Genomic DNA, 24,476 nt, shown 5'->3' on the forward strand with positions numbered 1-24,476 from the left:
AAGGAAGTAAGGTGATAAGTTAATTAAAATTTTAAAATATAGTTGGATGTTAATAAATTTATTGATTGAATTAAAAGTATTTATATAACAAATAATTGAAGTATTTGAAAATGTAAAATGATATATTTAGTGGCCGTAACTTAAAATTTAAAAACTATAAATATTTATAAATTATAATAATTTTTTTAAAAAATATTTTTATTAAATAAAATAAGATAATATAAATGAATTTACGTTACCATTTTGACTACTTTACCCTATAAAGAAATAATATTTGATAAATTTATTGAATCCTCGTCGAGAATTCAGCGATCTATTACTTTTCAGAAACAATAATTGTGGTGGCAATTTTTTTTAAATTTTTTTTTGTGTTTGGTGATTTTTTGCTTGAAAAAAAATATAATTTAGATAATTAATTTTACAAGTCAACATTATTAAGAAAGAAAATGACTACAATGCCCATGCTGTGCTGTTGTTATTTCCAGCATCTCTTCACCAATGAAAGGAGATTGGAAAATTTTCATAAAATCAATCATTTGTTTAAAAAATCCTATGATTTATAAATATCTGCAAAATTTTAAATCAATTCAAAATTATTTAATATTTTATTCATGAATATTAAAATTAGCATAGTTTGAAATTTTAAAACATATAAAAATAAAATGATTCGATCATATTATTATAATTTGTTTAATTTTAATAAAATTTAAAATAGATAATGAAAGTAACAGTGGGTGTAAGGATTAAGAATTTAGAGTTTGATTGGTGTAATAAAAATAAGTTTGGATTTCGATTGCTTCAACTGGTTATATATTAGTGAGTCCAACTGAATTTTAATTGGTCAAGACTAATATAACTGTATATTTATTTAAAGTGTAACGATAGCTAAAATTCAAGTTTGCAGTCGGATTGGTTGAACTGGCCATTTAATCTTATTCTCACAAAACTAGTATTTGGCCATTAGCATGTTCTTAGTAAAACATACTTCTCACCTTTGACAAGTTTTTCTTTCTTTTTATTATCTTCTTGAATTAATGTTTTAAATATTATTAGTTTTTTATTGATGATTTTTTTTATTTGGACTACTCTATCTCTCTCTCTCTATATATATACATAACTTATACTCAAGTTAGTAAGACCATTATAAATAAATTAAAAAAAAACTTTATGTTTGAGAAAACTTACTGTTTGAATATTTAATACGATTACATACTCAAAACTCAAACTGAAGATCAGTAGTCCCACTACAACAATCTCATTCTAATTATTTATGACTTTTGAAGTAATTATTTTAAAAAATCAACAATTTTTATTTACCCAATAGTCTATTATTAGATGATCATAAAAAAAACTTGGGAAATGTTAATGTATTTCAGTTAATTCTAATTATAAATATTATTAAACAAAAAATGGTACAAATTTAGATTATTGAAAATAATTTATTCTAATTTAAATATATAAAAGGCAAAGATAGTTTTGAGCTTGCCTTAAGGATACTTTATATTAAACTTTTTTCTCTCTTTCGAGCCATATAAATTTCCCTCTTAAAACCTATAAAATTTGTATCTCTTCATCATACCAAGGCTATGTACTCTCTATTCTTCAATTACGGTTTGAACATCCTTATAAAATTGTCACATTAGAGGCTGACAAATTGAAGAGTTTGGTGGCTACAAGCACATACCGGTGCAAACAGTAGACTGATTAAAGCCACGTATTCAAGCAAATTCCAAAAGAAATTAAAAATTCAAACAAAAATCCTTATTCAAAAGTTTGAAGAAACTAATAACGAAATAAATCCTTAAGCATAAATTACAAGGGAAAAAAAAAATTTAGAGCAAAAGACCATTTTGCTCTTTTACACACGACCAATCTAGCTAGATTTACAATGAATAAACACAACATATTAATTATTCATACAATTGCTAACCACTGCAGGCGAGCCCCCTCATCAAAAACTACTTGAAGGTTTATTATGAACATATTCAATTTCAAATAGTGAATTTTCAAGCTCACTTGACCCAGTTTCAGTTGCGTGACTAGAACATTTAAAGAGGTATTGCCTGTGTCAAAAGACTCAAAATCCATACTGTCCTTAAATTTACTAATTTGAATCCCACTAGCATACAATGAACTGCCCAAAAACACATGCTTCAGCTACCTCATTGCCATGAAACTCTTGGAATTATTGATGGATCACCAAAATGTTGGATGATAACTTGTACTCAGTATACAATGTCATCAGCTACAATTGGTGGAACAAATCTGTAATTTTCAAGAGTTTGCTCAAAGATATGTCCCACTCTCAGCAGCTCTCCCTGCAATGAAATTCCCAGCCAAAGGATCATTCTGTTGCTCAATGTCAAAAATATACTAAAGACTACCACATTTTCTTCATTAGATGTGTTATTCCACAGAAGTCAAAGGCCCAACTTTTTCAATCAAAATATCAGTAAGACCAAATTAGTTAACCTTGGCTATACGATACTTTATATCTTAGAAGCAAAGAAATCAGACTGACAAACTGTATCTTTCCTAAAAATGTTGGATAGTTACAGAGAGACCGGAGGAGTCGCTTATAAATATGTACAAGTCAAAATCACACCTATGAATAACTTTAGCAAATAATTTTATCCCAAATCCACCACTGGATTGAAAGTTCCTATCATACAGATCTATTGATAAAATTTTACATTAATCCATAATTGTTAAGTTCTTCAATCATGTGGAAATTGTTTTCTATGAATACTTAAAACTTGATTAGTACTGTTTCCTCTCTTTATTATTCACTTTTTAAATTTTGATAGTCTTTCAGCTCAAGATCTTTTTAACCTTTATGCTACTACATCGTCCTGCACCTTTTCTCTGAGTGAGTGGCATCACAAAAAATGTGAGGAATTTGAGTCAAAACTTGGTGCATAGTGTCCATGCTCACAGAAAAGCAAAAGTTTGGAACAACAACCTTAGAACCATCCCAAGAAAGAGAGAAGAGAGAAATCAACATCAAAACATAAGATCATCATGATATGTACCTTCTACACAAATAGCTCATTTGATAGATAGAAGGGAGGAATTTCCTTAGAATTTTACATTAGCACTACAGAAGCTTTAATTTTCAATTTTTTTCTTCCTCCGATCTTATTTGATCATTTTCAACTTAAAGTTAAAAAATCTAATAGGTAAACAGCATCTGCCTTTTTATATTTGTAAGAAATAAAGATTAGTAAAGAAAACATGACTACAAGTAACATAGAGAACTCCATCAAGTCCATTGCCGTGGAAAGGAAAAGTTAATACCTCATCAAATGCTGCACCAATCATTTGCAGGCCAACAGGAAGGCCTGCCGGCCCACCATCAACAAATCCGCATGGCAAAACCAAGGCAGGTAGTCCAGCTAGATTAACATTTACCTGTAAAAGGACAAACCACCAATAAAGAAAGGCAAACACTGTGCATGATATGTTAATGTGTATATGAACAAAATTTCATACAATACACAAAGACGACTAAACTAGACCATTGGATACATAATTAGTTACGCTCAATGGAGACTTAACTCCAATAGGAAATTCCCTTACTTGGCACATGTTGAGGACAAACTCATGCAATGCAACCAACCCTGCTGTTAACTGTTAGCAAAAGATAACTCATGGATAGGTTTGCACCCATCTAGATTTTCTATCTAAGGCTCCCACAATTTTTGCCAGATCTGATCACCATCAGTTATGTGGTCTGCTCATGTGCTCAAAAACTATTAAAGCTTTCGTAGCTCATGTATGACTCAAGCTTGAGCTCAGTGGAGTGGAAGAAGTTCAATAGCACAAGTCTTAGTCTAAAGACCTCATACTAACACTTTTAGGTTGACATAATCAAAATTATGATACAGAAATCTATCTCACAAGAAGAATGAAATGCTTACAGTCATGATGTCACCTGCATACATAGCCAAAGGCTCATTTTTCTTCTCACCTGCAAATGCCAAAGGCAAAGAAAGAAACAATTAACATGCAGTAACTAAAGTACAATAACGCAGAAGCAAAAAGATGTACATGCTTACCAATTTTATAAGCAGCTGAAGGGGCTGCAGGGGAAATCAAGATGTCATTTTGGTTTAGTGCCTCCTTAAAGCTATTCCTAATTATGGTCCTTACCTGTAACGTAGTTCTCACAAATATCTTTATTGAAATCTTAAACCTCTTGAAAAGATGAAATTAATACCAACAATAGCAAAAGCTTTATCCCACTAGTCGGGGTTGATTACATGGCACCATTATAATCAATCAAAAACCAAAATCTCATAAATATTATTTATCATAGAAGATGGAATTAAGAACATCAATATTACTATCTTCCTGCATGTTGAATCAAAAGTGTATCTATCACAGTAGTAGCAAGTAACCATGATTAGTAATAGTAGATTATAGGAAACTCATAAAGAACTGGACATACATGGAGTAATGATTAACTCTAGAAACATAGAACTTCTTAAAGCAACATGTATCTGATTCTACACCAAACGTATGAAACTGCATTCATAATTATTAGGTTAAGACTTAGTAAGACCCACCAAGAAACTATGTAAAATAATATTAGTAGTACCTGCTGCGCACGCTTGTAATATGCGTCATAGTAACCAGCTGAAAGGGCGTATGTCCCCATCAAAATTCTCATTTTGACCTGAGACATTGAAAATTGAAAGCCAGCTTAAATAGCAATGCAGATAAATTGGGACCATATCTTTTGAACAGGTATATATATAAAGTCATCACACATCCCATAGCCAAATTTGAAATTAAGGACTGAATGGTGCATACCTCAGAACCAAATCCTTTGGCTCGAGAAACTCCATAAAGAGAATCTAGCTCATCAGCATAAACTTGGTTTCCATATCTAAATATGTATATACAAAGGACTAAAGTCATGATTATGGTTTAGCAATGAAAATATAGAACATAAAATGAAACATTGTGGTCAGTTGTGTGTATATTCAGAGCGGAGATATAAGGAAAGGGGGCTCAATTGCTTACCTAATACCATCATAACGAGACAAGTTGGAAGATGATTCAGACACAGCAAGGACATAATATGCTGGCAACCCAAGGGAAAAGGATGGCAGTGAGACCTGTAATAAGTTAATAGGCAAATGAAAAGGACACACTGAAGACATAAACTGTAACAACACAAACTTGTATACCACCAATAGAAGTAATCATTGAGAATTATAGAAAAAATATGATAAGGACCTCATTCACAGAGCATCCTAATTCCTCAAAATGCAAAGCAGCAGCACGAATGGCAGAAATTACTCCAGCATCAACACCATCATCAATAGTTTCACGGATCAGACCAACTCGCAGTCCCTTCAAGGGCTTACTTTCCAAGGAACTCACAGGGGCAAAATGAGATAGATAGTTGGGTACGTCCTGACAAATGAAACTATTCATTATTGAAAAAAAAATTGGCTTAACAACAAGAAATAAATAACACTTAGAGTGATGTCACCAATCATCCATCTTATTAAGACAGATTTAACAGCCCAAGAAGGCAATAATGAGAAATTGGATGGCTTAGAACAATTATACCAAACATGGTGAAGAATGCAGACTCTTACCTGCTTACTTGAGGTGGCATCAAATCTATCATGGCCAGCAATTGCATGAAGGAGAATCCCAGTATCAGCGACCGATGAACCAAAGCAGCCAATGGCATCAAGTGACGATGCATATGCCATAAGTCCAAATCTTGAGACGCGCCCATATGTTGGCTTCAAACCTACAACACCACAAAAAGATGCCGGCTGCCTCACACTTCCACCAGTATCACTTCCCAACGATACCACACACTGCCTGGCAGAAACTGCAGCTGCTGAACCTCCTGACGATCCTCCTGGCACCCTGGACGCATCCCACGGGTTAGCAGTCACCTATTGAATGAACATATGCACCACCTGAGTAAACCAATCGCAGTTATAAAAGAGCAATATAAGCAATAAAGCTAGAAACCAAACAAGATAAAATCTTAGCCTACCCACATGTGGGGCAACACAAACCCAATTTTTTTTTTCATTAAATTTTGTAATAACAAAAGGGGAAGGAACATAAGAGGAATGACAATTAGCAATGCATCACAGTGTGTAACAACATCCATCATGTCATTTCATTGAAAATCTTCATTCATCTCATATTCTTCCCCAAACAAACACTAAAGTCCTGCTTTCACTACAGAATCAGCAATCAACATATCACTTTCTGAACACAAAATGAATGAAACAAGCAACCACATTAAGGTACCCCTTCTCAAATTAATCATTACTACTAACACAAACCGGGCATTTGAAATTTGATAAGATACATTCTTAGACACACCTGGCATGACACAATGCTCTTACATCACACCAATCAAAACATGCCACACCAGCCATGTCCGGATCATCAATCATCCCTATCCACCACTAACCCTTCCACTAACGTATCTAACAAAGAATCTCTCAATTTCAAAACCTAATAATAATACATACGTACATATATATTGAGAGAGAGAAGGGGCGGAGGGAATGGAATTAAATAATTTCTGCAATAATTTTCTATCAAAAGTAAACTTTCTCAATCTAACTATTTATTTTGAAGTCCTAAAAAAATAAATCAAGTACACAAATTTTTACGCAAATTAAAAATGAATTAATATTTTATCGTCTTACTTTATTTAAACGTATGATACATTGTTTAAAATATCGAAAATGCTGTGAAAAGTGGAAGGTTTTCCTCTAAAATGTAATTAATAAACTTCCTCCAGTGATTTTCAATACACTCCAACAAGTTAAAAAATTTCACTTCTGTTTCCTTAACCAGTAACCGGCACCGACTAGCAAAACCCTTAAAATATAAGTAAATAACTACTGTTATATTACATATTTATAAATATTTAAATGGTGAAAAACATTACATATATAATTATTATCATAATGTCACATGAATTAACCGAAGAAATAACAACTTTCAAAAAGTAAAACCGAAACGTAAGAAAATACAATACATGGTAAAAAAACTATTTTGGAAAAATAGTATTGGGAAAGAGAGAACCTGAAATGCAGAAGCTTCAGTGGTGCTGCCCATACCAAACTCATCCAAATTGGTCTTACCAACAACAATGCCACCCAATTCCTTCACTCTCTTCACCGCCGTCGCGTCGAACGCCGGCCTGTATCCCTCCAGGATGCGGGACCCGCCGGTCGACGGCATGTCGGCGGTGCAGATGTTATCCTTCACGCCGACGAGCACGCCGGCGAGGGGGCCGAGTTCCTCCCCTGCGGCGATTTTGGCGTCGAGGCGGCGTGCGTGGGCGAGGATAGCGTCGTCATCGGGGAGATGGATGAAGGAGCGGAGGTGAGGCTCGGAGAGGCGGAGGCGCGTGAGGTAGGAGCGGGCGAGGTCTGCGGCGGTGAGGTGGCGGGAGAGGAGGGAGTGGCGGAGGGAAAGGATTTGGGATTGCGGCGGCACGGGTGTAGTGGTAGTGACGGATTGGTCTGTGAGGGAAGCGCGTGAAGTGAACGTGTGACAAGTGAAGGTGTTGGAGGGAATGAGAGAGAGGCGAGAGAGGGAGCGAGGGGTTTGAAGTGTGGATAGCATTTTCATCTTCCACGCCCAATCCCAATCTGCGCAGCGACTTGGGAGTGTAACTGCGGCAAACAAACACTACCACCCACTTTTTTATTATTTTTTATTTTACTTTTATAATTTAAATTATCTGACGAATTTCGTGTATAATACATTAATACTGGAGTATTATTTGTAGGTGGTAATTATAAATTTGAAAATGTATTTTATATTTTTTTAATTAATAGTTGTGATTTTTTAATATTTTTATTTGTGTACATGATACCTAGATTTTATCTTTTATATATAAAAATTAGAAAGAAGGACTCCCCCACTTAGAGTCGCAAATTGGGCCTAGGCCCATCTACTTTGCTGAAAATGACCAGTCAGGTTGAAGTTTCTATATTTCCAGGCTCGCTTAACTTCTCCTATTCTAACCCATCTAAATGTAGGCCAACAGCAAGTTCAGGTAGCTTAGCCTCGAGCCCATTTTTAAAATTTTAAAAATTAATATAATTATTTATTAATTAAATATTAATTTTTACTAGTATAAAAATATCATTTAAATAATTTTAAATATATTTTTTAAATTTTTATTGAATTTTGTAACTTTTATTTTATTTTCATGTTAATTTTAGCTGGTTAATCTACACCTTAATGAGTTAGCCTAAAAAATTTAATCTACTTTTAAAATAGGATGAGATTGGCAAATTACTTTGGTGAACTTTTGGTGAGGGAGAATAGGCTGAATTACTTTGCCACCTCTATTCTCACCTAAAAATTAATAAACAAACCATTAAATTAGTATTTTAAATAGAAGTAGTTGTATATATTAATTCATTATTTTTAAAATCGTTCTATTAATCTCTGACATGACTTTTGTTGTTAAGTAACATTTAAATGCTAAAATGATTTATTTCACGTAATTTCAAGGACTAATTTTACTGATTTGGTATCTAACATTCCCTCTTCCTAACTATGACATTCTTAAAAGCCTTCTCTTTCTTAAACACATACTCTCATTCTTTTTTCATGCATCACACTTCACACTATCATATATGTAACCCATGAAACTTTTGACCCACCTTGAACAACCACAAGTTCGGGCTCCATTACGTTGGATCTGGAAGAAGAAGACAAAGAAGTAAACGTTGTTAATGTCGAGGTAGAGATCTGAGGTTGAGGGAGTAATATGTTAGCAAACTGTGATGAGGACTTCTTTGCCAATGGAGATTATGGCAATGAGGATGCAGGGGTGGAAAGCAATGATATGTTTTCAGGGATGCAAACCATTGTGAAGGCATGGCTCCAAAGAGAGGGAAAGAGAGAGAAATGAGAGAATGTGTGAAATGATCTTATTGAGCATTTACCTGCCACTTTACAATAAAAGTTAACGTATTTCAATTGTTTGTCAATGGCAGAGACATAATTACACAACAGACTACAGTGTTAGAGACTAAGGAAATAATTTTAAAGAGTAAAAGACTAACATGCACACTAATTTATGAGTTTACTTATAATATTATTAAGCTAATGAATTTTTCATATATTGTATCTGTATTATTAAATAAAAATATTTTAAAATTTTTAATATATTGTTAAACTATTTTTTAAATTAATTAATTATTAAAATAAAATAAAATAAAATATGATTAAATTAAAAAAACACTATAAAAAATAAATTTAATAAAAAATGAAGATAATAAAGGTTACATAGCATGTTGAAAAAGATAATTGTTCTTAAAATTATTTTAATTTAAAATAACACATGAAGGCATCTTTATTTAAGAATGATGACTTTTATTAAATACCTTTAGTTAAATTAAAATAAATATTGTATGATTTTTTAAAATTTATAAAACCAAGGCCTTATTTAGGTGAATTTCTAGAGAAATATTTATAAAAAAATAGTATAAATAATAAATAATTTTTTAATAAGCTAAATAAAATTAAAGTTGAAATTAAAAACTTACAAGGTACTATTGTTTAAAATATTTTTTAAAAATATTATTATTTGAGAATGAGAATTTAAATTTGATATGTAGAGACATATTTTTTAGCTCCAAGTTAGTCATAGTTTGTGACTAATTTTGCTTACGATAAGACATAACAACAAGGCTTTTTACTAAATAAATCAACTCATACTTGTAAATACAATAAAGTCTTACAAATTGCGTAACTCTTCATATTTGTCAACAATATTTTAGAAACAATAAATATTAATGTAGATTTTACAAGTGGTGTGAAATATGTTGCTCATGTACACTCTAAGTTATTTCTTCATTGATGACTAAACTAAGAAATATAACTACAAAAGCAAATTATTAATAATTATTAAGTAAAATACCTGAATTAACAAGTAGAATACATTAGTTCTATAAACTAATTAAGCTGGCAGCATTATTTGATATGGTTGTATCTGAGTTGGTTTCAAGATCTCCTTGAATCATTTCATTTGGATACAAAGATGGCTTTGGAGGCATTTCAATGCTCTCAACATCTCCTTCGAGCATTTCTATTACTTTTTTCATTGAAGGACGATCACTAGGTTTCAGTTGTATACACCATAAGGCAATTTTGAACATCTTCTTTATATTATTCTTTTCCTCATTGGTAAGTTCCCCAATTTCTATATCCTTTTCTTCAATCAGTTGATTGTAAATCCAAAAGGGAAAGAATAATTTACTTGAATCATCTGCATGTGGATTCAAATTTCTTCTCTTGCTTGCCATTTCCATCAAAAGCATTCCAAAGCTGTAAACATCAACCTTGAATGATACTCCTATATTTTGGTAGAATAATTCTGGAGCCATGTAACCAATTGTTCCTCTTGCTGCTGTCAAAGTAACAATGCTATTATCAACAGGATAAAGCCTTGCTAGACCAAAGTCTGAAACTTTGGGAACAAAATTCTCATCAAGAAGGATATTATGAGGCTTGATATCAAAATGCAAAATTTGCATGTCACACCCTTGATGTAAATAAGCAATACCTCGAGCCACTCCAAGAGATATCTTATACATTTGATCACAGGGTAAAGAAATATTATCTTCTTTGGATGAAATGTATCTATCTAGAGAGCCATTGGGCATGAATTCATAAACAAGAGCACGTTTTGACCCCTCAACACAAAATCCAATAAGTCGCACAACGTTGGCATGGTGTATTCTTCCTATAGTTGCGATTTCGCTAATAAATTCTTGTCCATTAGCCTTAGGTTTACCCAACATTTTTATGGCTACAAAAGATCCACTGCGTAACTTTCCTTTATACACAGAACCGTACCCTCCTTCACCAAGCTTGTACTTAAAACCTTTAGTCATAGTCTTTATCTCTCTGTAAGAATACATTATTGGCACCAATGTGTTTCCTTGAAGAAAATTTTCAATAATTTCATACATGGATATATGTCTTCTTCGCCATTTATATATTAGGATTGCAAAGAGAACTATGAAAGTCAATATCAATCTTATAATAATGCATGGTGGCAAGACATATCTTCCTGTGATTCTTCCTATCTCAATAGCAAGTTTAGAATCAACGTAGCCCACAGTGGAGGGACCTATTTTCACGCCTCTTATTTGTAGAAAGCCTGAGTATAATAATATATAATTGCAAAACAATAAATACATGTACATAATATTAGTATGTACCACTCATACAACTAGATAAAATGGCACAAAGATAAATTATCTTTTAAATAATGAAACGATATAATCATGCAAATAATATTTTTTTCTAAAAAATGTAAAGATTATATGAAAAAGTTTTAAAGGTATCCTAGCAATCAAACATATAATTAGTTTAAAAAAAAAGGGATAATTTTCATATACAATTTTTGTACACGTGTGAATTCTCTTTTTAGTTGTCAAGAAATATAAGTATTATTATCATATTGCACTTGCAGAATATTTTTATAATAATTTAATACATCCAATTGTTAAAATTAACATAAATTTGAACGTAAAAAAATAGATTTGTTTAAGTTAACTGATACATAAATAGTTTCATTATTAATAGACAAGTCATATTTTATATATAAACAATTAATATAAATTTTTATATGTTATCAAAATTTTGTTAGTTCAACAAAGCTGAAGCTATTTATTATATGTGACAACTTAGACAAATTCATTATAAATATATATCAAATTCATTAAAAATATATATAGCTAAAAAGTTGTGATGCAGGTCTAAAATGCATTTAGACATTTTACATCACATACTAAGGTAGCAGAAATGTTAGTGATAAGTAATAATAATAATTTAAAAATTATTATAAATAAATCAAACAATTTTTTCATAAAAATGTAATTAAAATAAAATTTCACTTATTTATAAAAAACATAATTAAGCTCAAACATTTTTTTTATGCCATTTACATAGTATTTCAATATTTATGTAACACTCAATCAATTAAAAAAAAATCTTATCGAACATTAAATGACCATCTTTATTTGAGAAAATGCAGATAAAATGCTATATTATTGAGGTTAAAATGCAGTCTATGCAATGTGGAAAAAATATTACCTTTTGCAATGCCGTGTACAATATCTGCAAGAAAATATACTAAAATCAATAAATGCAAAAGAAAATATAAATGACTACAATTTAATAAGAAAAAGGTAATAGCACACAACTGGTTTATACATAAATTTTAGTCAAATTTTTTAAATTTAAATGTTGATTAAAGCTTTTATATATATATATATGACTTTTTTTTTCCTCTTCTTCTTTTATATATTAACGTACCTTTGATAAATTTTGTGAGTATTAATTGAAAGGAATTAGGATCTCAGGACAAACAAATAGCTAGAAATGTTGGTTTTACATGTAAAATTCAAATCCTTTGTTGGTTTAAATACATGCATGGTAGAAGTATTCTTCTTAAGTATAATAATAAATAATAAATGGTTGAAATTTCTCTTCTTTGTAAATTAGTGAGATAATTGATTAGGAAAAAGGTTAATTAACCAGCCAAGATGTTATGAATGATTATTTATCTCTTTTTTTTTTTTTTTATCATGATGTTCACATTAAAAATATTAAGATTAAAATAATTTTTTTTATTTAAGTAAAGTTTTGATTTACTTTCTAATTTTTTATTATTTAATTTAGTTTTCTAAATTTAATTTTTTTAATTTTATTTAATTTTTTTCTAACTTTACCTCATCTTTCTATTTTTATTGATTCAATTATTTTGGGGTTTGATGTAAATATGAATTCATAATAAAGATAATTGACAATAAAAATAATAGATATATGAGTTTTGATCAATAATAATGACTTGATATTGGTAATTAGGTATTCACAACAGAGAAAGAAATAAAAATAAATAGTTGGTAATAAATGTTATTATTTAAAAAAATAATATTAAACTAAAAGACAAAGTAAAGTCAAAGAAAAATTATGACTTAAAAAATAAAAAATAAAAAATAAAAATTAAATTAAATTTAAAATGAAATTAAATAAAATATAATTTAACTAAATATTAAATAAGTTTTAACTTTATTGACATTTATGTGAGAACAATTATATTTAGTATTTTGAATAAAAAATTATGTCTTTCTCTAATCACTTTTGTCCTAGATAATGAGACTTTTATTTAGATGATATCATAATTTAGTATCCTAATATCAAAATCACAAATTTAATCAAATAAGATTTAGACAGTTATAACACTCTTAATTTTGTGACTTTTGTATAGAAAAATATGAGTTTTGGGGGCAAGGTATCTTGCTGTAGTGAAAAAGAGCATTTAGAATCAGACATTCTGATACTCTCTCGTTATAGTGAGAATCCTCTCACTGTAGCTAGAATAACAGACAACGAAGAGAAATTTTGTCTGATTTTTTTTGCTATAACGAGAGGAGGGCTTACTATAGTGAGAATCTCGTGCTGTAGCGAAAGTATCACGAATTAAGGGGTACTTAAGGACCTTTAACCTAGAAAACTTAGATAACGATCTAAAAATTTTGACCTCCTCTCTCTTCTCAGAAATTCTTCTCTAAACTTCAATCTTCCTTCGAATCTAGGCTTGGGAGCTCAATCATTTGAATCCAAGTAAGTTTATTTGAGCTTGGTTCTCCAACTTCATTCTTATTTTTCTATTTTATCCGATCTAAAGGTTTGTACTTTGTGATACTCAAGGAAGTTTTCACCTTTAAGATGCTATTCTCTATAAGACGTCGTGCCTTTTCCTTGGATCTCTAGGAAACCTGATCTAAGAGACTCATTTTCAGGTAAAGGAAGTTGATCCTAAACCCTAACTCCTTCTTGGTATTTTGGTTCAAAATTATTAAGTTTTCTATTGGAACTCTAGAATACTAAAGTTTTCTTATATATATATATGTGTTTGTGTGTGTGTGTGTAGTGATAGAGAGTTTGACATGAAAACTCCTTTTGAACCCTAACTTTGGTATTTTGTTTTAGGTAATAGAACCCCAATGATTCTCTAAATTCTATTATTACAAATGAAATTTTGGGTACGAGGAACCAATAATTTAATACACAAGATCATTTAGATTAACTGTTATAGTGAAAAAATGAGTAACTAAGCTTATAGAGATTTTTAAGATTTTACTATTATTTATATATGAACAAGTGATATTTACATTGAAGTTTAGGATAGACGACTTTGTTATTACTGAAAAAGTGTGTATGTTGCTAGATTGTACGATTGGGCTGAGTCTGAAGGTGTTTGACTTCTGCCACATTATATTCATCAGTGTGGTGTGAAAGTGTTTGAGGACTTTTTGTGTTAGATGAATGTTTGCTGATGATTGATGTATGCTGAAATGGGTGAAATTAAGTTATTGATGAAAAATGTTATATTGTTCTCAAAAGAAGAAAGAGTTTTTATGAATAAAAGTAAATGATATGACATGATGAAGGAATTATGGAAATGTGATTGTAATACGTAAGTTAAATAGATTAATGGATGCTATTAGGATACAGGTGTTGTGGAACATCAAAAGGTGTATTCATAATACATGTATTGTAATACATTAAGTTATGTAATCAAAATTCACGTATTATGACACGTTAATTTATGAAAAGGATATAGAGAAGAATGAGAAATGCTTAGAAAAAGAAAGAGAAAGAGAAATGGAATAAGTATAGATAGTCACAGAGATACACTTGGGGTGTAGAAGACGGGGGTGATTGCAAACTCTGGAGGAAATGAGAGTTGTGGATGTCTTTCTATGATTGCGCAAAAATTAATAAAAAAATTGAGAGAAAAGACACAACAAGTCTCACACTCATTTCTTGACCTAAATCCCTGATTACACATTTGCTAAAAAGGGCTGGGTCGACACACGTGTGTAATATGTGTTGTTGCGGCTAATCAGCAGTTATTTATACTATGAAGTCCTCAAAGGATCCTAGGAGCATTGAATATGAAAGTTAAATTAATGTGAAATGTGATGAATAGGAAGTAGTATAGAAGTTGTACGATTATAATATATGCATTGTAACTTATCAGTTGATGTTGTCATGATATACATGTTATAATACATCGACGGGTGTGATCAGGACACATGTATCGTGACATATTGATTGATGTAATATAATACATGTATTATAATGTACAAATTAATAGAAAGATGTATGTTATAAATATTTGTAAAGATGATTGATTGGTTGCTTTGTGTATGTTCTAAGTGTTATTGAAAATCCAATACATATATATTAAATAATATTTCAGCATTATATTTATAAATATACATTTTTTATATCAAATAAGAGATTTAGTGAGGTGAAAAATAGTTACCCTTATTGATATTTTTCAGGTAATGAAAGTGAAAAAATAAAAATATTTGGCCATTCTAAGATCATAATTTAGTAGTATTGAAAGAAAAATTGCTCTTTAAAAATTAGAATAGTTTGATAAATTATGATTTTTTATCTTAAGTACATTTCATGTTGAAAAGTTATGTAAATATTACTTTATTGTCATATTTTAAAATTTTATAATATTTCGGTGAATATTGTTATAATGAATAATTTAGAGATGTTCTTAATTATATTTTAAACTTATATGTACTCAAGTGAACCACATTATTTACTAGAAATAAATTTAAGTTTTATTTACTATTTAAAGTCTCAAAATTATTCTTTTAAAAGTTTTAAATCTTTTAGAATTTTATAAAATTTTTATAAGAAAAAATATAAATTTTATCTTTATTTAATTTTTAAATCCATAAAATAGAATAAAATTATTTTTCCTTTCACTATAAAAATTTATATATTTTTAATAAAGAAAATTAGGATGTTACAATTGTTATGCCACAGCATAATAGTACATAGTGAAATATTCAATTGCAATTTTTTTTAAGAATTTAAATTTGACTAATTAAGAAATTTATATTTTGAATTTAACATGAACTATACTAAAGGATAAATAAACAACTGAGATATATAATCCCAATTTTGAATTGAATTGAAATTTCACGTTAAAATGCTAGTGACAGCTATTGAGGATTCTCAGAATAGCAACCATTGGAGAGCTTTGACAACGATTATATTTGAATGTTGTTGGTGGAAAAAAATGACCTTTGCCAATAATAACTATAAAGTGAATATTAATTAAAAAATGACACTTAATAAAATAAAAATAAGTAAAATATTTGTTACGAAAAAACTAAAATATTTATCTAATATTTAGTTAAAAAAACAAAAAATAACTGTAAAAATAAATATATTATCACAATTTTACTAATAAATTTATTAACATATATTAAAAAATTATACAAAATTTAAGTTTTTTCATAATTTTTTAAAATACTTTCATAATAATTATTCAAAAAAAAAAAAGTGGGTTATAGAACAGAATAAAACTTCAGAGACGTATAAATTAATTCTTTAATCACCTTCTACAAATATGCGTTGCTTTGATATATTTCCTGCAAAGTAAACAGTTAGAGAAAAAATATGTTAGCTTTTCAAATTTATAAAAAATAACAAAATAAACAAGAACTTTGTTGCAGTTGTTTATTTCAGTGAATAGATTTTTTATTTTACAAAATATTTGAATATATTTTTGGTCTTTCAAAGGATATTGCAATTGGATTTTAGTTCTTCCAAAAAATTATCAAGTGGCTTTGAATAAAATATAATTCAGTGTTTAACACATTCTAATGATGATGATGATAGCTTCAAGCTGAAGTAGTAGATGACTAAAAAGAAGTGTGTATCCTGCCTTATCCTCTATATTCTTAATCAATTCTCAGTTCTTATATTTGATCATTTTATCTTTCTTATCAATTCCTAAAATCACCAATTATACGACGATAAATTTGAGTGCGTATATCAAATAAAAGAGGATTGAATTCTCCTTACCACATCTGACTTCAAATCCCAATGGACTATAACAGTAGTCAGACCTGGAATAACTTTGAGGACGCTTGCTGGTTTCGTTGAAGAAGCAATAACAGTTTGGAGTGTTTTCACAGAGATGTTCACAAGGAACAGTCATCCACGAAACTTCAAATCCAAAGCCCAACATCCTATGAATTTCAGCGTAGGAAAAATTCTGCCGTAGCAAATCATAATCATCAAAATAATAAAAGGGTTGGAAACCAAAAACGGATGTGGCAGCAGCCATCTTCACTTGGCAACCAACTTTTAAAACCATAGGCCAAATGTCCCCTACAATTGCATAAGCATGGCCCTTGGAACCCCAATTGACGCATGGAGCAGTATCCGCGTATCTGTGATCCTTCACCGGATTTCTACAATTTAAGTATATTATGTGTTGGAATAGAATGCTAGACCCTTGAGATGTATCTCGAGTAGCTTGATAAGGAGTAGTGGAATAGGCGGAAGAACGGTTGTAGAAATCAGTGAAATTGGAGGCGGATAAGAAAAAGCGAGGAACAGAGGAACAATTAGCCTCATGAACAGCAGGATCCACCACCCGAATAGTGAAGTTACTGTAGTGAATTGCTTGCACATAGTATTTACCAGCAAACAAAGGCAACACAGCGATGTTGTTTTCGCAAGCTAACTCGTACCTGGGATCCCCGCATGTTGTTGGGTCACCCTTCAGCCGAAACGGGTGTCTTATGTTGCTGATTTTGCCGCATGAAGAAGGTGCGCATGTTTGGGGATTATTTGCCACGCACTTGTGTTGTGGTAGTGTCAGCATTATTTGAAGGACCCATAAGAGTAACACCTTAGTGTGTGAAGAGAAGAATTTCCGTGTCCACATGATTGATCGATTGATGCTGAGAATTGCAAGCTTGGTTTGGTTTCTTATGTTTCTCGTTTACGTGTTTTCGAGACATTCAATCGTGTTGGAATGCCAAAACTGTTCCCATGGACTTTTACTTAGCCATTGACTTTCACTTGGTAAAATTTGAGTGCCAAGTCAAGAGAAATATCTTCTTATTTATTTATTTTTATTATTTTATAAAAAATATATGTATTCACAATCTTAAAAATATAAAAAAATTAAATATTTTTGATTTAGTGATTCTAAATATTTTTAAAAATAAAAATAAAAATTATAATTATAATTATTTTAAAAAATAACTCCAATCTTTAAAATTAAATTTAAGTAATTAATAATAAAATTTTCAATTAATTTTTTTATAATTGTTAATTTGATATATGTTTCTCGATAAAAATCATTTTATAATATTAAATATTAAAATTGAATTTATATAATAATTTTAAAAATTAAATTAATCGATGATAATAATTTATTAATTTTTTTAATTTATGCAATATGGCATTAGAGAATAATTTTTACATATTATATTTTTATTAAAAAATATAGTATTTATATTATAAATACATTAATGTACATTTTCAATAATTATGTATTGAGAATAATAATATATCTAACATTTCAACCGTGTTGGAAGGACATATCTGTGGCCAACGACTTTTATTAGCCAATGACTTAGACTTTGGAAAATTTTAAGGGATGAGTCAAGCCAAACAACTTTATTCTCATACTTTTATTTGTATTTCGTAATATATACATATATATGTATTTATTATCATAATAATATAAAAAATATTAAATATTTTTATTTAATAATTAGAAATATTTATAAAAATAAAAGCATGAAAATTTATAATTATTTTTAAAAAATCTCAATCTTTAAAATTTAATTTAAGTAATTACACTTATTTAATTAAATTTCATTAAAATATTTATTATATTCTGACATTTTTAATTTGATAAATATTTTTCAGTAATTATTTATTATATTGCTAAATATGAAAATGATAATTATATAATAAATTCAAAACTTGAATTAATCGATGGTAATAATTTTATTAACAATTTTTTTAATCTATATAACAATACACTTGAGAATAGTGTATGTATATTATATTTTTATTAAAAAAATATAATATTTAGTACTATAAATCCATTAAAGTAGAATATGTATTTTTCAACAATTATGTATTGAGAATAACCTTAGCAACATTTCAATTGTGTTGGAGTTGCCGACCACTTTTACTAGCCAACTTTATTATATCCCCTTATTTATTTACTTTTATTATTTTCTAAAGTAAATAGTAAAAATAAAAACATATATTTATTATTTTAAAAATATAAAATAAATTTAATATTTTTTATTTAAAAATTAAAAGTATTTATAAAAATAAAAAAATATAATTATTTTAAAAATAATAATCTTAGTATTTAAAATTAATGTAATTATTAGTATGTGAGAAGAAATATGGGTCCTGCAAACATCTCAATCGTATAATTGGAAACTTGGAACAACACGGCGTCGCCGAAGACTTTTATTGGGCATTGACTTATACACATTCGAACGATAGAATAAAATAAATAAATAAATTTTTATAGTTAAAGTTAATTTATATTTTTTATTTTTAATTAAAAATTTTAACATAAAAATACATAAATTAAATTTTGATATATAATTTTTTTCTCTTACAAATATTTTTATCAAAACTTATTCAAATGATCAAGTTTTTTATTAAAAAATTATTGAATTTGTAATTTTTTTTTATAAACTGAATTGTCGAGTTATGTATATTTCTTCTAATTATTTTCTTTAAATATGTTATATCGCTTTCTATTTTCATACAACTTGTAAGGATAAGAATTTTACTGGATCAAATTCACCTCCTTTTTTTAAATTTAAACTCAATATAGATAGCTTAATTTATAAATAAGTCTTAAATTAATTAAGAACCCTAATCTAAAAGAAGTTTTTGGTAGTGATAGATTCTAAATTGGTTGTTGAATTAATAAATTATATCTTATTATTAGGAAAAGTATAATTTTAGTTCAATTAGTAGAATTATTAGCTTATGATCAGGGAACCTAATTGTTGCGTGGACTTTTTAGTCAATTGGACATTTCAAGTACTTGTAGATTATTTGTTTTTAGATTTCTTCCTTCCTAACTTGTGTCCCGTTTTAGAGAGGATAATAGGATAATTTGCTTTCTTAAAATGATTAGTTAATTTTACTTTGTGTTTTTGAGCTTTTTTTTTAGTCTTATTGATAATAATTATTATTATAAAAAAGAGATGAGACTCTCAAAAGTAAATTTTAAAATTGGAAAAATAGAAAAAAATAATTAGAATAATATTTATAAATATAAAAATAAGTATTTATGAAAATTTTATATAATTTAATAAGGGAAAATTAAGGATAAATTTCAATATAAAAAATTTAGAATAAGATTAGTAAAGATATCAGGGAAAAAAATTATTTTAGCAAGAAAAAATGTAATTTCTACATATCACTTATTAATCATTTTTAATCTTAAAATATACATGTGATGAACTATAAAGGAAAAAATTTACTAATATTTCATTTTTTAAATAATAGACTCTCATTTATAATATAATGATTATAATTTAAATATATTAAAATCTTCTAGCAAATATATATATATATATATATATATATATATAATATAATATAATATAATATAATATAATACGTTTGTCATTGACTACATGATCAATTGGTAAGGAGATGTTTCAGCTTAACTTGTAGTTGTTTTGCTCCCCATATTAGTCCTACTCAACTTAAAAGGAAACATGAAAATTTAAATAGCAAGAAATGAGAATAGACAAATTAAAAAGGAAACATGAAAGAACATTAACGTATATATATTGTTCTAAATAGTTTATAAAAAGTTGATATTAGCAAAATATACATCAAAATACATTATGACTCATTTACAATATTTACAAAATACAAAATACAAAATATAACAACTCTTAACGAGCAGTCTATCCATCAAAAGACTGAAAAAAAGATATTAGTCATCTCCATGCCACTTCTCTATCATCGCAAGGTCTTCAGAATCTAGATCATCATTAGATCTGAGATAACGATTACCTGAATCTATAGTGGCCTGCCTACCAGTAATTCGCTCAAAAGTTCATCGAGTTGATTTTTCTGAGATGATCGTGATCATGATATGTAAACAGGTAGGTCACAGTTGCTGGAGTTCTAATTGTGCCTAGGGGTGTTCAAAAAATCTAATTTTATAAACCCAATCCATAACCAATGTCAAATTGATTTTAAAAATCTAGATCCATATTAAATCAATTTTTTTATTAACTATATTTGTGTAACCAGTTTAGTATATAAATTTATTTTCTAAAACTAGATTTTTTTTAGCTATACAAATCCATATGTATGAAGCAACCTTATATCTTTATTTATTAAATTTCACTGTTATATTAGTTTACAAAATTTTATTGTAAATATATTTTACCACTAATATTTTTTTATTAATCTTAATTCTTATAATTAAAATTAAATATTTAAAATAATTAAAGATACTAAAATATAACAAATATTTTTAAATTAATTACCACTGTTATTTTTATATTTATATTTTTTTTAATTTTTAAAATATTATAACATAAAAAATTTTATTATTTATATTATTAATTTTTATTTTTATAGATTTTAATTTAAATTTTTACTATAAACTCTTTTTATTAAAAATAAGTTAAAAATAATAATAAATATTTTATATACTTCTATAAAATATAATATATTAATAAATATTGTTAAAATATTTTTGAAATGCACTAATTTCATGCAATATTTTGTATAATAAATTAGTTTTACCTTAAAAATATAATTCACAAATATATTAAAAATTAAATTTAAAATTAGATTTAAAATTAATTCAACGTAAAACTAAATTTAAAACTAGTTTTAACAAGAACTAAATTTAAAATCAATTTTAAACTAAATTTAAATTTTAAAACTATTTTTGAACTGATTAAAAAAATAAAATAGTTTAAAATTTAATTCATATAATTAATTTGTGTGATGAATAGATGATAAAAAGTAGAATATATCTAAATATTTATTACTTTAATAAAATATAAAAATAAAAAATATTATTAATAAATTAAAATATACGTAAATATTCTCTAGACATGTATTGTTAATATAATAGACTAGAGTACTCTCTGTATTCATATTTTATCTTTAATAAATATTGATGCTTAACAAATAAATAAATAAATAAATAATGTTATATTATTTTTTAATATAATAATTTAATAATAATTAAAAGATAGTTATAGTATATTTTTACCATATGTAAAAACAGTTTAAAACTGGTTTTAAACCAAATCTAAATTTTAAAACCAAATTTAAACTGGTTTTAGGAAAATAAAATGGATTGGTTTATCCAATTCATTTAATTGGATTTTAAATGGATTTATATTAGTGTTTTGAAAATCCAATCCATGAACACCCCTAACTATGTCTTGATAGAAGTACATATACAGGGTATAGTAAATTCTATTATTTACAGGAAAATAAAAAAGTACACTATAGGATAGTTCCATTTATAGCATAATAATGTTATGAGATACATTATCAACATGCAAGGCCAATTTAAAATAACAAAATCTATGGTACTCGTTAAATACATAATTTAACTTATACTGTACAAAGCTATCTATGAGCCTAATGCTTTCTGGGTGCTGTCATCTTGGTCTCCTGAAAGGTTTTTATAAGGATGAGTCTCTATTATTATTATCAAGCATACATTCACAATTACATTAAATAGGACAAGCAAAGATAATACAATAATCAATCTTGTTCGTATACATACAATAATCATTTATTATTCAGCTTATTATATTTTCTTTCTATTATACTCAAAGTTCTCATTTCACACTTTCACTGCTCCTAGGATCTCTCAAGGTCTTTCTTAGCATAAATAATTATTGGATAGCCGCAGCTACACGAATACAACGCGTGCCGACCTGACCTTTTTTAGCAAAAACATGATCAGGAGAATAAGTCAGGAAATAAGTGTGAGGCCTGTGGTGCTCTTACTCTCATTTGTTATGCGCAATTCAAGAAAAGCATCTACCACCCTCATTTCTCCAAGATTTCTGAATCGCCTCCATCTTCTACACCCTAATGTACTTCTGAATTATCCATACTTATTCTTATCATGTTCCTTCCTCTTTTCATTTCTCTTTTCATACTTATCTCATTTCTACATTTCTCATTATGAATTTACTCTTCTTATTAGTCGTTATGGCCTAAACTCATTATTTACTATAATATGAACTCATTATCTGTTTCCTATCATATTATTCATCCCTTCATTTCTCCATTTTATTCAAGTTCATTACTACGTCATATATCAATCAATCATTGCCAAGGGTTAATCACCCTCAAACTCAATCCACAACATACATACATATAAACTCAAAACAAGGATCATACACATCATTAAACATCACAAATCATGTTTCAAACATAACAAAAACATGTTATCATCCAACATATACTTAAAATCATGCATTTCATCCCAATGTCTCCATGATACATGTTTCCTTTCATATAATCCAAAAATTAAAATTGTGGAAAACTTTCTTTCCATTTTAATGAAACCAGCAAGGGTCCTGAAAGTTGAGTTAATAAACTATTTAATATGATATTTTTAAAGATAAAAATATCTTTTTTTATAACATTAAAGATTTTTTTTTCATAAGCAAAACATATATTATTAGATAAAGTTCAAGGGAACTAAAAACCTATATAGAAAAATAACTAATACTTACTAAAAAAAAAAGTAAAAACATACTTATATAAAGCTAAGAAAGATGCAATTTCGTGGGTTTAAATACCAATAAGCTTTACTAATAAGTAATAGTCATTTCCAAGATATCAGAATAATAGAATCTAAGACTTCTCTCTCATTCAAAATACTATTAAAAAATACTATTATTTTTATGTAACTATAAAGACCATACTGTACTTACTTAAATAATTAATAAGCATATCCTTTCTCTTTTACTAGAACTAATACCAACACAAGAAAACAAGTAAGTAAATAAATTTAAAGGTAAAATCAGTGAAAATCTAAGCCAACGCTAATTAAATTATGACAGTAATTTAATGATTTTAAAAGTTAAATTAATCAATTGTAATAATTTTTATTAAAATGATAATTGTTTAATGATTCTAGAAAATAAAATAAAATAGTTCTAATATTTTTTTATAGTATTAAATTTTTTTTTTTCAGAAGCAAAACATATATAATCAAATAGAGTTCAAAGAAAACTCAAAACTTATATACAAAAAAAAAAATACTTACTCAAGAAAATAAAAAGCAAAAACATACTTATGAAATGTTAAAATGGATGCAATTTTGTGGATTCAGATACCAATCAGCTAACAAAATAACTTTTTTTTTTATTAACAAGTTATAATCATTTTCAAGACCTCAGAATAATAGAATCTAGGACTTCTCTCTCATCCAAAATACCATTAAAAAATATTATTTTATTTCTATATAAACACAAAGATCACATTATATTTATTCAAAAAATTAATAAGCACATCTCTTCTCTTTTACTATAACTAACATCAACCCAAGAAAGTAA

The 24,476-nt window shown here is 27.9% G+C and overlaps 2 protein-coding genes across 2 annotated transcripts; both read right to left on the reverse strand.

Annotated features, from left to right (window-relative positions):
- Nucleotides 1–1,672: 1,672 nt before the first annotated feature.
- On the reverse strand, nt 1,673–7,701 carry LOC113853958 (glutamyl-tRNA(Gln) amidotransferase subunit A, chloroplastic/mitochondrial). Its single transcript, XM_027484697.1, has 10 exons — nt 7,081–7,701; nt 5,613–5,924; nt 5,245–5,424; nt 5,029–5,123; nt 4,816–4,891; nt 4,601–4,678; nt 4,059–4,152; nt 3,921–3,970; nt 3,298–3,411; nt 1,673–2,318 (listed from the first exon to the last, which is right to left on the reverse strand). The coding sequence occupies exons 1-10, from the start codon at nt 7,630–7,632 to the stop codon at nt 2,226–2,228; spliced, it is 1,644 nt and encodes a 547-aa protein (XP_027340498.1). The 5' UTR covers nt 7,633–7,701; the 3' UTR covers nt 1,673–2,225.
- A 2,086-nt stretch (nt 7,702–9,787) lies between these two features.
- LOC113856209 (LEAF RUST 10 DISEASE-RESISTANCE LOCUS RECEPTOR-LIKE PROTEIN KINASE-like 2.1) lies at nt 9,788–17,818 on the reverse strand. The gene is made up of 4 exons (XM_027487942.1): nt 16,936–17,818; nt 16,467–16,499; nt 12,124–12,147; nt 9,788–11,185 (listed from the first exon to the last, which is right to left on the reverse strand). The coding sequence occupies exons 1-4, from the start codon at nt 17,804–17,806 to the stop codon at nt 9,969–9,971; spliced, it is 2,145 nt and encodes a 714-aa protein (XP_027343743.1). The 5' UTR covers nt 17,807–17,818; the 3' UTR covers nt 9,788–9,968.
- Nucleotides 17,819–24,476: the final 6,658 nt, after the last annotated feature.

Source organism: Abrus precatorius, unplaced genomic scaffold (assembly GCF_003935025.1).
Source record: "Abrus precatorius isolate BTA unplaced genomic scaffold, Abrus_2018 Scaffold11, whole genome shotgun sequence".
NCBI classification, from domain to species: Eukaryota; Viridiplantae; Streptophyta; class Magnoliopsida; order Fabales; family Fabaceae; genus Abrus; species Abrus precatorius.